The 12926-nt window shown below is 35.8% G+C and overlaps 1 protein-coding gene across 7 annotated transcripts in view; it reads right to left on the bottom strand.

Moving 5' to 3' along the window:
- The window catches only part of PTPN13 (protein tyrosine phosphatase non-receptor type 13), a 163592-nt gene that overhangs the window by 87012 nt on the left and 63654 nt on the right, over positions 1 to 12926 (bottom strand). For all 7 annotated transcript variants that reach the window (XM_064368927.1, XM_064368936.1, XM_064368945.1 and 4 more), the window contains 3 exons: positions 5923 to 6018; positions 5443 to 5536; positions 88 to 310 (listed from right to left, as the gene is read on the bottom strand). In XM_064368927.1, coding sequence (XP_064224997.1) covers positions 88 to 310; positions 5443 to 5536; positions 5923 to 6018 — 413 coding nt within the window. The remainder of the gene's footprint in view (positions 1 to 87; positions 311 to 5442; positions 5537 to 5922; positions 6019 to 12926) is intronic.

Raw genomic sequence — 12926 nt, 5'->3', positions numbered from 1 at the left:
TACCTATAGCAATTTTTAAAAGTACTTTGCCCAAGAGTTCCCTGTGAGAGCAGGTTTAGATGTGTAGTAACCTGAGAATCAACTTACCCTAAGTTTTCTTTGGGTCATGGCTGTTTCAAGGGCAATTTCTCTTAATGGGTCCCTGGTGATGTCAAGCATGGACGCTTTGATTGTGTCTCCTGGATATAGGCTCAACCGAGACTGTCTAAGGGCCATTTTGGCTTGCAGCTGCATCAGTTCTTCTTCTTGCCGTTTTAGCATGATCTCTTGATTAATTAAGTTGCCTTCAAAGGGTGTTTCATATTGTCTGCTATATAGAAAAGAGGAGATAGGTAAGGATTGGGAGGAAAACAATTGTTTTAAGGCTAATCGAGAAAACTTAATTTTAAGTAAAGTTGAAGAATTTAAACAAATTTTATTTTCCCATCTCAGAGGAATCTTTGCATTACACAGTATGGTATGAATAAATATATAGGCCAGGCATGGTGGCTCACACCTGTAATCCCAGCACTTTGGGAGGCAGAGGCAGTTGGATCGCTTGAGTCCAGGAGTTCGAGACTAGCCTGGGCAACATGGCGAAACCCTGTCTCTGCAAAAAAATACAAAACATTAGCTGGTCATGGTGGCAAACACCTGTGGTCCTGGCTACTCAGGAAGCTGAAGCATAGGATTGATTGAGCCTGTGGGTGAGGGGGTTGAGGCTGCAGTGAGCTGGGATTGCATTACTGTACTCCACCCTGGGTGATGAGGAGGGGAGGGGAGGGGAGAAGAGAGGAGGGGAAGGAGGAGGGGAAGAAGAGAGGAAGGGGGAGGGAAAGGGAGGGAAGGGAGGGGAGGGCAGGGGAGGGGAGGGGAGGGGAGGGAAGGGAATATGTATTTGATCTTTGTCCTCAGTTCCTGACAAAGAGCTCATAAAACCCTTGAAGTTTCTTGAGTGTTAGGAGCCTCTTTTGTTTCAATAATGAAACTCTGATCATACTACCTATATAAAACAGAATTTGGACATTATTCCCTGTTCTTCCTATCCCCTTAAGTAGCTTCAATTTTCTTCAAGGCACCATGATTATATGGCAGTGTATTATTTACTTACTTTTTCATGGTTTATTAGTTATCTTTTATTTCCCTCAAGGGACTTTCTGTGTTGTTCACAACTCTAGTATCTAAAAGCACCTAGTACATGGTAGGTACTCAATGATTACTTGTAGAGTCAATAACTGAACATATTTTTATGGCTCACTCTCACTTAAGGGGAAGGTCCAAGATAATAAGACCTTGAATCTACACATTTAAATTCAAATCTGTTATTTTCATAAAATATTACAACCTTCTAGCTAAAATTATTTTACATCAGAGCTACTAAAAGGCAGCAAAAGTAATTATAATTGTTATCTCTCCAACTGTGATATCTACAAAGCTTCTATAAAAACTGAAAAGTTTGAGACAAAATCAAACACAAAAACAACTCTGACTGTTTGGAGTCAGAAACAAAGATTACCTCAACAAGCAGAGGCACAGAAGCAGCGGGGATGTACTATGTATAAACTATACTTCAAAGCTAATACATAAAAAGGCTTACAGATTCTCTTTGGAAACGGCTTTGAATGCTCTTTTTGGTCACTGAAAGACACTTTTGATAGCTCAGAATAAAAAAAAAATTACTCATTCTGATGCATCTGACTCATAATTTCCTGTTAATCTCCTCCCCCCACCCCACTATGATATAAATCAATAGTACTCTCTGGATCTGTTTTGACATTTTTTTCTAGCTAAAGGAAATGGAACTTTTTGTAAAGAAGCATGCAACATGTACAAATACAGCACTATTTATAGATTTTATGAAGTTTTGACCTAAAGAAGAAAACGGGACTCCTGATTACGTACCAGCATGTTAAGGATATTATCAGAGGGTTCTGCAAGTGAATAAGGAATTTAGACAGTATTTTAAGTTAATGTGTAGTTAAGTGGAAAGAAAGTAGATGAAACTAGTTAAAAGAAATAGAGTTTCTTAACAGAAGACAATACGTATATATAGCTAACAATCTACCTTTTGAAATATTTTTTTTTCACCTAAACCTATTTCTCATTCAGATGCTATCAACACCACATGGGCTTTTTGTCCCCATGAAGTATGAAAAAAAGATAGTTTGTCCCTTACACATGGATTTGACAAACATGGAGGCCTTAATATATCCTTAAGTAAAATCTTGAAACAATTAAAATTAAGATTCTCTCATAACCTAGACACTTTTGAGGATCCTTATCAAGAAAATTAACATAAGGCTCCCAAAATGATTTAATTTTGCTTGAATATGTTTTAAAATTAAAAAAAAAAAACCAAATTGGCTGTAAATCAATTGTTAACATATATCCTAATTTCTTCCAGTTGTTAGCTCTATTTCTATTGTTTATATTGAAAGCAAGAGTTTTCAATTGGCTAAAGGAGGGCATAATATTAACTATTCATAGGTTTCAAATTAGATACATAGAGAAAAGTCGCTTCTAAAAAACATTCTCCCTCAATTTATTGCTGAGCTTAGTGCAATTCAGTATTGGCTTCTTATTGCTGTTCATCCCCACATGCTTTTGCTTCATTAGAAAAATAGAGTAAACAGACAACCTACAAAATGGGAGAAAATATTTGCAAACTATGTATCTGACAAAGGTCTAATAGCCATCATCTATAGGGAACTTAAATTTACAAAAGAACAACAAATAGCCCAATTAAAAAGTGGGCAAAGCACATTAAAAAGACACCCTCAAAAGAAGACATACATGCAACCTACAAGCATTTGAAAAAAAGCTTCATATCACTGATCATTATAGAAATGCAAATCAGAACCACAATGAGATACCACCTCACACCAGTCAGAATGGCTATTATTAAAAAGTCAAAAAAATAACAGATGCTGGCGAGGTTGCAGAGAAAAGGGAAGATTTATACACTGTTGGTGGGATTGTAAATTAGTTCAATCATTGTGGAAAATGGTATGGAGATTCCTCAAAGAGCTAAAAGCAGAACTACCATTAGACCTAGCAATCCCATTACTGGGTATATACCCAGAGGAATATAAATCATTCTATCATAAAGACACATACACATGAACGTTCGCTGTAGCACTATTTACAATAGCAAAGACATGGAATCAACCTAAATGTTCATGAATGACAGATTGTATAAAGAGAATATGGTACATACATGATGGAATACTATACAGACACAAAAAAGAACAAGATCATGTGTTTTGCGGGAACATGGATAGAGCTGGAGGCTATTATCTTTAGCAAACTAATGCAGGAACAGAAAACCAAGTGCCACATGTTCTCACTTATAAGTGGGAGCTAAATGATAAGAACTTCTGAACACAAAGAAGGAAACAACAGACACTGGGGTCTACTTGAGTAGGGAGAAGGGGAGGAGGAAGAGAAGCAGAAAAGATAATGTTGGGTACTGGGCTTAATATCTGGTTGACAAAATAGTATGTACACAAATCTCTGTGACATGTGTTTATATAATAAATCTTCACATGTACCCCCAAATCGAAAATAAAAGTTAAAAAATAAAAATAAAAAAAAGAATACTGTGTAACATGAAGCATAGATCTTTGTCTCCCACCTCTTTGCTCAAAATTATCAAAATGGGGTCATCACAAGGACACAGTAATATAAAATACTATTACGCAAATATAGATTGCTTTAGGTAAATGAATACTTGCTAGAGTTTTCCTCAAAGAAAAAAATTATAGCCTATTTTAAAAAAGTCTAGAAATAAAACAAACAACTTTAATTAAAAGCAAACCATTTGGCCAGGTGCAGTGGCTCACGCCTGTAATTCCAACACTTTGGGAGGCTGAGGTGGGTGGATAACTTGAGGTTAGGAGTTTGAGACCAGCCTGGCCAAAATGGTGAAACCCCATCTTTACTAAAAATACAAAAATTAGCCAGGCATGGTGGCAGGTGCCTGTAATCTCCGCTACTTGGGAGGCTGAGGAAGGAAAATTGCTTGAACCAGGGAGACGGAGGTTGCAATGCGCCAAGATAGCACCACTGCATTCCAGTTTGGGCAGCAGAGAAACTCTGCCTCAAAAAAAAAAAAAAGGAGAAAGAAAAAGTGGGACCATTAACTAAAGAATAATTTAATTATGTAGACTGTAAACTGCGAATAGTCTGTTTTAATCACATGGCTAGGGTTACCTATCTATTAATAGTTTACAGATGTGAAATAGTATCTGGCAGAATTAATTAGCTAAGGGGCAAGTTTTTGTTAATTTCCAAATGATGCTTTTGTATTTGGTGGCACTTGAACTAAACAAACTGAACTAAAGAATTAGAAAGGATTCCCACATTTTAGAAGTAAATTCTGAAGCAACCTCTGGTTCTCTAATATATTATAAATTTGAAATTAATGCTTAGCATTAACAACATCTTTTGTTCAGGTAAGGGACCTGGGCATACAGGACAAAGACACACATCACTATTGACTTGACACCTTTCAGTTTAAACAATGTAAATCAACACACCATTCTAAGCCAAGCACAAACATAATACTAACACCATATGAGAAATTCACCAAATATTTCAGCAAAGAAATGAACTCTAAACAGCCTAAATCCGGCTTAAAAAAAAAATACCAGATAACCTCTTTTAAGCCAGGAAAGATGCAGTGAATAATTAACTTCTTACATAATAGGTTACTTAGTAGTAACGTACTAACTATTCATTCAACAAATAAATACTCACTGAATGCTTACTGGCTGAGCCTGTTCCAACCTTTCAAGAGAGGTATTATTCTCTTAGAAATCAAGGTTTACTATCTTCTCACAGATTTTTAATCCCATGCCCTCACCTTCCTGTTATTTTATATTCATATTGATAATTTAAAAAATTAAACACAACTATAAATAATTACAGTCAATTATGATGTTAAAAGATTCCAATACTTTGTCTTTTATATAATGGATAAATTTCTGAGAACTTTTATAAAAACCAAGAGAGCTAAGGGTAAGGAAGAGAAAAGGAAAATGCAAAAAATAAAGGAAGAAGGATAATTAAAAAAAATTATATTTGACTCACACCTGTAACCCCAGCACTTTGGGAGGCCGAGGCAAGTGGATCACTTAAGGTCAGGAGTTCGAGACCAGCCTGGCTAATATGGTGAAACTCAGTCTCTACTAAATATTAAAAAATTAGCCAGGCGCAGTGGTGTGCACCTATAATCCCAGTTACCTGGGAGACTGAGGCAGGAGAATTGCTTGAACCTGGGAAGCGGAGGTTGCAGTGAGCCGAGATCACGCCACTGCACTCCAGCCTAGGCGACAGAACACCAAACAAACAAAAAACGAAAAAACACCAAACACAATGAAAACAAACGAAAAATTCTACTTAATTTAAATAAAAAACAAACACCGGTCACTGGAAATATCACTACTTTTTCATGTGACATACCTTGGTCTCTGTGAGTGGCCTTGACTTGGGGTTTCATCTACCCCAGGGAGACCACTGCTGGATTCAAACCTCTTTGAGGCTTCACTTCTTCTCACTAATTATGAATGAAAAAATTATGGCACAGGCGATAAATACATGAGAGTAATTTTATTTAAAACTCAGTTAGCAGACACAGAGTTGTACAAATCAAATACACAGAACCAAATTAACGACATAATGTTATTAAATTCTTTTGAGGTAAATCATGCTACTTTTAAAGACAATGAATTATTATCTCCATAATAAAAAGGACTACATCATTATTTGATGAAACTGCTATTTAGTTCCTACAATACTACTGAGTAACCAGCAGCTTTTTATAATTTTGCAATTTTATACAGTATATTCTTTTTGACAACTTATATTAATATTTCAACACTACTGAAAATAATAATAATCATGGTTTCTTAAAAACAGTTTGCTTGTTCAGATGTCTCCTACCTTGTCTGAAATCTGATTCAGAGGAAATAACAGATGGACTTTCACTGGGGGTACTAAAGACATCACCGTGGTAAGTTTTGTATCTTCGAACTGGTTCTAAAAGGATTAAAACAAGAAGATTGGAAAACAAATTCATTAGCTGTTCCACATAAATCCAAATATTACTTTGAATCTTGTGGGACTAAAACATTTTATACATTGCTTTAAATTTACCAATCGCTGGAGTGTATTCAAATAACAGCTTCCAATTTTTCAGTTGGTGTAGTATACTGACTCAGAGCACAGACCCTGGAGCCAGACTGCCTCAGTTTGAATCTCAGTTCCACCACTTTCTAGTGTGTGACCTTTGGAAAGTAATTTAACCTCCCCATGACTCTTTTAAAATTCAGCCAAAAAGGGGGTATAATAGTGCACATTGCATAAGGTTATGAGAATTAAATGAATTAACATATGCAAAGCTTTTAGAGCAGAGTAGATGCCATGTAAGCATCATTATTACGGTTTCTGAATGTTTACTAAGTGTAATTCTCTGTTAGACTCTATAAGGGATAGACAATCCAAAGATACAACAATCTCAAAGAATTCGAAATGTGCAAGATAAGACAAGCATCTCGATGCTTAATTTGACACAGAACGTTTAGTTCCACCAGAATAAGATGATAAGCATTTGGAAGGGGGTACTACGTAGGTTTGTGCAGAGTGTGCACTGTCCAAGGGGGCCGGGCCCAGGGCCAAGTGTGGATCAAAACCTAAATTCTACCTTCTAAATATTTCTGAACCATCCCCTCTTCTTCAACCCCACTGTTTCTAGCATCGAGCACTATTTATGTCACTTCTCCACTATTGCCTGTCTCCTAAATCCCCTTTCTGCAGTTTTGCTCCTCTACATGATAATTCACATTACAGAAAGTAAAATTCCCAGAAATGAAAATCTGAGCTGCCCTGAAATTAAAGTGCTCACCATATAGTACTTCTTAGCTTGGTATTCAAAGCCTTTTATAAGCTGGTCCTCAACTACATTTATTTTATTTTTTTAGAGACAGACGTCTCACTCTGCTGCCTAGACTGGAGTGTAGTGGTACTATCATAGTTTACTGCAGCACAGGACTCCTGGGCTCAAGCTATCTTCTCTCAGCCTCTCAAGTAGCTGGGACTAGAAGCATGTGCCACCACGCCTGGCTCCCAACTACATTTATAGCAGTGGCTCTTTATATTTTGAAGTCACAGATTCATTTGTGAGAATTGGGCAAAAAGTATATATATGGACACACACATATACATATAATCAAAGTTTTGAGGAGTGGGAACACACACACATACACAATTTAAATATAAATTAAAAACTCAATTCAGGTAAAAGTCTTATCTCCATCAACTTCTCTAAACAAATTCTGCACTTGTGTTACTGAATTTGCAGATAATCAAAAGCATATTAATTTTTAGGTTCTTTCTGAAAGATACTTTCTGTGTCAGAAACACTGCTCTTCCCCTTCTTTATCTGAATACTTTTTCTAACCTTTAAGAGATGCCTCTTTCTACCTAAAAGCTTCTATGACCGCATAAAGGCTGAGTTAGACATTGTTTCTCTCACTTTCACATTGCCTTATGCTTAACTAATTGGAACTCTTCCACTACTTTGTAGTTCTCTACTTGTTTGTTTCCTCACCTAAATTATAAGCTCTCTGACAAAAAGAATTTTATCTATTTTTCTTTTCTTTCTTTGAGACAGGGTTTCTTGTTGCCCAGGCTGGGGTGCAATGGCACAATCTCGGCTCACTGCAACCTCTGCCTCCTGGTTTCAATCGATTCTCCTGCCTTAGCCTCTGGAGTAGCTGGATTACAGGTGCATGTCACCATGTGCAGCTAATTTTTGTATTTTTAGTAGAGACAAGGTTTCACCCTGTTGGCCAGGCTGGTCTCGAACTCCTGACCTCAAGTGATCCACTGGCCTTGGCCTCCCGAAGTGTTGGCATTACAGGTGTGAGTCACTGCGCCCGGCCAAGAATTTTATCCTTTTTAGATATACTTCTAGTATCTAGTCTAGCACGTACCTGGTACATAGCAAGCACAAAATAAATATTTTCTGAGTGAATAAATGTATATAATTGGTACATAAAGGTCACTGGTGACCTTTAAGAGAACTATTTTCATTGCATGATTTAGTCAGAGGCCAAATTAGAAAGGGTTAAAGGAGGACTAGATGGTAAGAATTTGAGCAAATGAGTATAGGGTATTCTTTCATGAATTTTGAGGATTGGGGAAGACAAGAAGATTTAAAAAAATAGAGAGTTTTTGTTGTTGTTTTTTGCACAGAGGAATGTTTGTGCTTGGTTTCAGGTGGTAGATAATAAGCTCACTGAGTGGGAGAGATTGAAGTGGCAAATGGTAGTGGGAAAAACTGATAAAAAACGTGTTGAAGGAAACAGGAGACGGAAAAAGAACACGTGGGATGAGTAGACTGGCAAGGAGGAAAAATCTTTCCTTCTTAAAAGAAGTAACAGACAAGGGAAAGAGTGAAACAGAGGGAATCCCAAGATATTCATGTAGAAAGTTGCATGGAAAAAAAAAGTCTATCACCCCCTGGGAGCCTGTTTGGCTGAAACTTGAGAAGATTAAAGAAATTCTGCTGTGAACAATGCTGATAAAAGTCAGCAAAAAGTACATGAAAGCTTACATGTAGCCATGAAGATGTAAGGTAGGCTAGAATACCTAAATTTTAGTGGAACCAATCAGAATTTTCGTGTGTGTGTGTGTGTGTGTGTGTTTGACACTGAAGAAAGTAGACCCTGGAAAGTGTGTAAAGCTGAGGAGTGACATGAAGTGCATGGCAGTGGAGAATCAAGTTCGGTGAGGAATTCTTTTTTGCTAGTCTGCAAACCTGAGGACAGTCTTCACATGATGAGTTATTCCTTATGTTAGAGTTATTCCTCTATGTTATAGAGATTCTTAACAGAAAAAGAAAGGAAAGAATAAGTGAAATAGTTAAATTGCACCATAGAAACTAGGTTTGTGGAATCAGAATGGGGATGATGAACTTAAAATTGAGAGGTCATGCTGAGACAAAGCTTTAAATAAATGGGAGGAGAAAAAGGATAGATGACTGGCCACAGACTCCATGGAGAGAAAGTTCTGCCTGTTTCTAGGATAATGTTTACTTGGAGAACTAGGAATAATAAAGCAAGCCTGACTGCCTGACTTTGTGTATGGGGAACAGAAATATCAAGTAATACTACAATTGAGTTTTAGAATTAAAAAATCAAGGTATTTACAGGTACTTTTTTTTCCCTAAATGATTGCATCCTACTACAGGAATAAACAATTAAAAAAAATCCTCTGGCTTATTATGAATGTAATTTGAAAGGACTGTAGAAGATGGAAAACAATCATTTTATTTAATACTAATTTAAATTGAATGAATATAGTACATTATATGCAAGCTACATTTTTACCTAGGAAGAACTGCTATTTTCAAGGAACACCAAAGTACATTTGTTTTGTTGTTACAGAGTCATGCTAAAATTTTAAGGAACTTTTCCAAAAAAACTTAACCAAATTGCAAGCCTGGAATTGCAATAGAGAGGACAATAAGACCATTAAGGCCATGGACAGGAACCAAATCTAAACAGGCAATATGGTTTTAATATCTTACAAAGAAAAGTAGGAAAATCACAATAAGCCTATTCAATAAACTGAGTAAAGAACTTTTAGTCACTTGGATGTTATGCCTTGCAACAATTTCACACCCCATATTAAGTAATAAACAAATTTAATATTTCACAACTATTTTTGCAAAGTGGCTATAAGATCATAAACTTTAATCTGAATTTCCATTCTTTGGTGGCATTTTATAATTGTTCTTATATTGTTTCACATGTCCATATTTCCTCACCCTTACTACTACCCTATGTTTTGCTTCTTCAGTTTACTCTGACACTACTAGTAAACATTTTTCAATCTCTGGGTTCCTTCTGTAAGACAAATAAATGCAACTTTGACTAACCACTCTTAAAAACATAACAATAAAACATTTTCCCTTGATGAGCTATTGGTCTGTAAATGTTTTCAGTAATATACCATGGGGAGGAGGTTATTACCTTATGATACTTTACTATTTTATAGTAATAGAGCACTGGTATTCCAAAACACAAATGGGATAACTTGCTTTGCCTATTAGGGGTAGAAAGACTTTTTTCTTTTCCTTCTCTTACTGGGGTAGGGGTGGATGTATCTATGTTAACTGAAGTAGTAGGAATTATTATTATTTTTTGTGTGTGTGAGCTTCTTGTGTTCTGGAGTGTGTCTTGGAAAACTTCTGAATAATAAATTTAACGTTTCCAGGTGTTGTTATAAATTATGTTCTTTACAAAGAGAATCTTGTACTTGTATATATGGAGAGGCACATTTTCTGTTTACAGGTCATCTGAGCAGAAACATGTCTTGGCTCTCTGGGATTTCCTGCACCTAAAGGTATCTAGTAGGCACTAACCAGATAGAAGTGATTTTCTTCTTCTGTTCTGGTCTGCTGAAGAGGGGCAATATCTAATTGTAAATGAGGTATGGAACACAATTATTAACTATTTTTTCTTTTTAGAGGATCCAGACACACAAACATGTTTTCTATTTTTGAGTGTAAAATTCTAGCACTTTAGATTTGGTACAGATCCCAGGAATGTGGTATTAATTGGCTGATTTTCAAAAAATTGTTTATTATGGAAACTTCCAAACAGACATAAAAATAAACAGTATAATGAATCTTCATGTGCCCATTTCCCAGTACCAACAAAACCTGGCTGGTATTTTAACTAGAAAGTATCAGACTATTGTTTTTTTAAACCAAAACAATGCTTCCACATACTTACAGAATATTACAAAGTTTTCTGAATGCCAAAATTTTTGAATCATATGCAATGGACCTATTAGGATAACCAAATATACATTTTATAAAATGCACATGTAGCCACCTTCATTGCAATATTATAACTATAATGGAAAAATTTTAAGCTTTCACCATTACAGTTGTCGGACTGAATTTATTTGCCTTTTCTGGGGCTGAAAATTAGTCTGAATATCTAATTTGTTGGTATGCAAATTTCTTTTCTCAGCTAGCAAATATCTAAATGAAGCGTACAATGTAAAAATTAGTGTACTAGGGTCCACTTAGAATCATGATTATTCCTTATTTTACGAGACAATTTCCTTCTTTTGACTTCCTATAAGTACTTAGTTTTCAATTACAGAAAATGAAGTTTCAGCAAAAGTTAGAAATATTAATGAGAAGAAAAGAGCAAATGGGAGGGTAAAATCAGCCTAGGTTTTATGCCACAAAATGTGATATCACCAAAAAAGAAGTACCAAGTTGGGTGTGTGTGAATAAATGTACATAAACACATAAAACATATATATTTTTTCCAAAAACCATTTTGTGCAATAGTCATGAGATAATGAATAGAATAAGGACTAATGAAGAATGGCTTAATGAATTAAGATTTGGGACAGCATGGTGGGTTATGCCTGTAATCCCAGCACTTTGGGAGGCTGAGGCAGGTGGACTGATTGAGCACAGGAGTTTGAGACCAACCTGGGCAACATGGTGAAACTCTATCTCTACGGTGGGTGGGGGGCGGGGGGAAGCAAAAGACAAAAAACAGTTAACCAGGTATGGTGGTACATGCTTGTAGTCCTAGCTACTTGGGAAGCTGAGGTGAGAGAATTGCTTGAGCCCAGGAGGCAGAGGTTGCAGTGAGCTGAGACAATGCTACTATACTCTAGCCTAGGAGACAGAGCAAGACCTTGTCTAAAAAAATAATAATAATTAAAAAAAATGAAAGCATTAAGATTTGCATAGAAGTCTAGTTATACAGAGTCTATAATCATGCATACTCTGAAATTAGAAAATAATCTTTCATCTCTAGTACTATTTTACCATAATTAAGAGTATACATTTTGTCAGAATATGAGGTATAAAAACTTAACAAATATTTTATTATCCTTTATCTGTAATCTTATCCTCTGAACAAAATTCACAGTGACTCTATTGTATTGATGCCATTTATACAGCAACAATGAAATGCAGTTTTTCAATAGGTAAGTGTGTTTTGCCATAAGTTTTTGACAACTAAGAGTCACAATTTCTACCACTACTTAACACAATTAGCACTTTTACCATATAAAGTTGTGGCATGTGATCATGTACACTATACTTTAAATGTTTAGGAGATCAGACTTGGATTATGAAGATTTGCATAATATTCTGGGCTTAAAGCTGTTTCAGATGAAACATTCAAGTCTACAATTTTCACATTAAAATGAATCTAAGCCACCACAAATTATAATCTGAAAACACCATTTACAAGTGACACATATTCAAGCTCAGACAAGTAATATGTAGAAAGTGAGACTCAGCCAACTGCAGCAAGTGTTAAATAACCACTTTTACCTTGGTATGTCTTTACCTTTAATATATGACCAAAATTACAGATGCAAGTTTCAAAAAGAACTAAAATGACTGGTTTTGTGGTGCAGAACTATAAAACATTTTTAAAATCCCACATTTTAAAGGATATGGGTCCTAACAAAATATTTCAATTTTCAAACAAAGCAGAACACACTAACAATATTATGTATTCATATATAAAGTGTTCTCTATTCTTCTTTTATGGGAGAATAATTTTGAGAGATGAGCGATTGTACCTTTTATGTGTTTACTAGAGTCTACTGTATTCTATATTACACCACATTGCGATCAATAGAATATGTTCTAAAATACCTTGAGAGCTAGACATAATGAATAAAATTTTTAACCTGGGTGAACAAACCTCATACAAGTGTGAATATATGTAAAAAAAGGAAGGACATATGGAGAAATGCTCTGTAAACTGTTAGTCACTCAATAGATCTAAAATATATGCAGAGTAGGGATAGCAGAAAGAATGAACAGTTTCCAACTCCCTCTATGGGGGTGTTGATAGAGTAGCCACATAGTTGGGCTGTGACTTGGGCTAGGC

This window comes from Aotus nancymaae, unplaced genomic scaffold, assembly GCF_030222135.1.
Source record: "Aotus nancymaae isolate 86718 unplaced genomic scaffold, 86718_ANA_hifiasm-v0.15.2.pri h1tg000006l, whole genome shotgun sequence".
NCBI lineage: Eukaryota > Metazoa > Chordata > Mammalia > Primates > Aotidae > Aotus > Aotus nancymaae.
The sequence above is the reverse complement of the archived record's forward strand: the minus strand, read 5'-3'. Positions and strand labels throughout refer to the sequence as shown.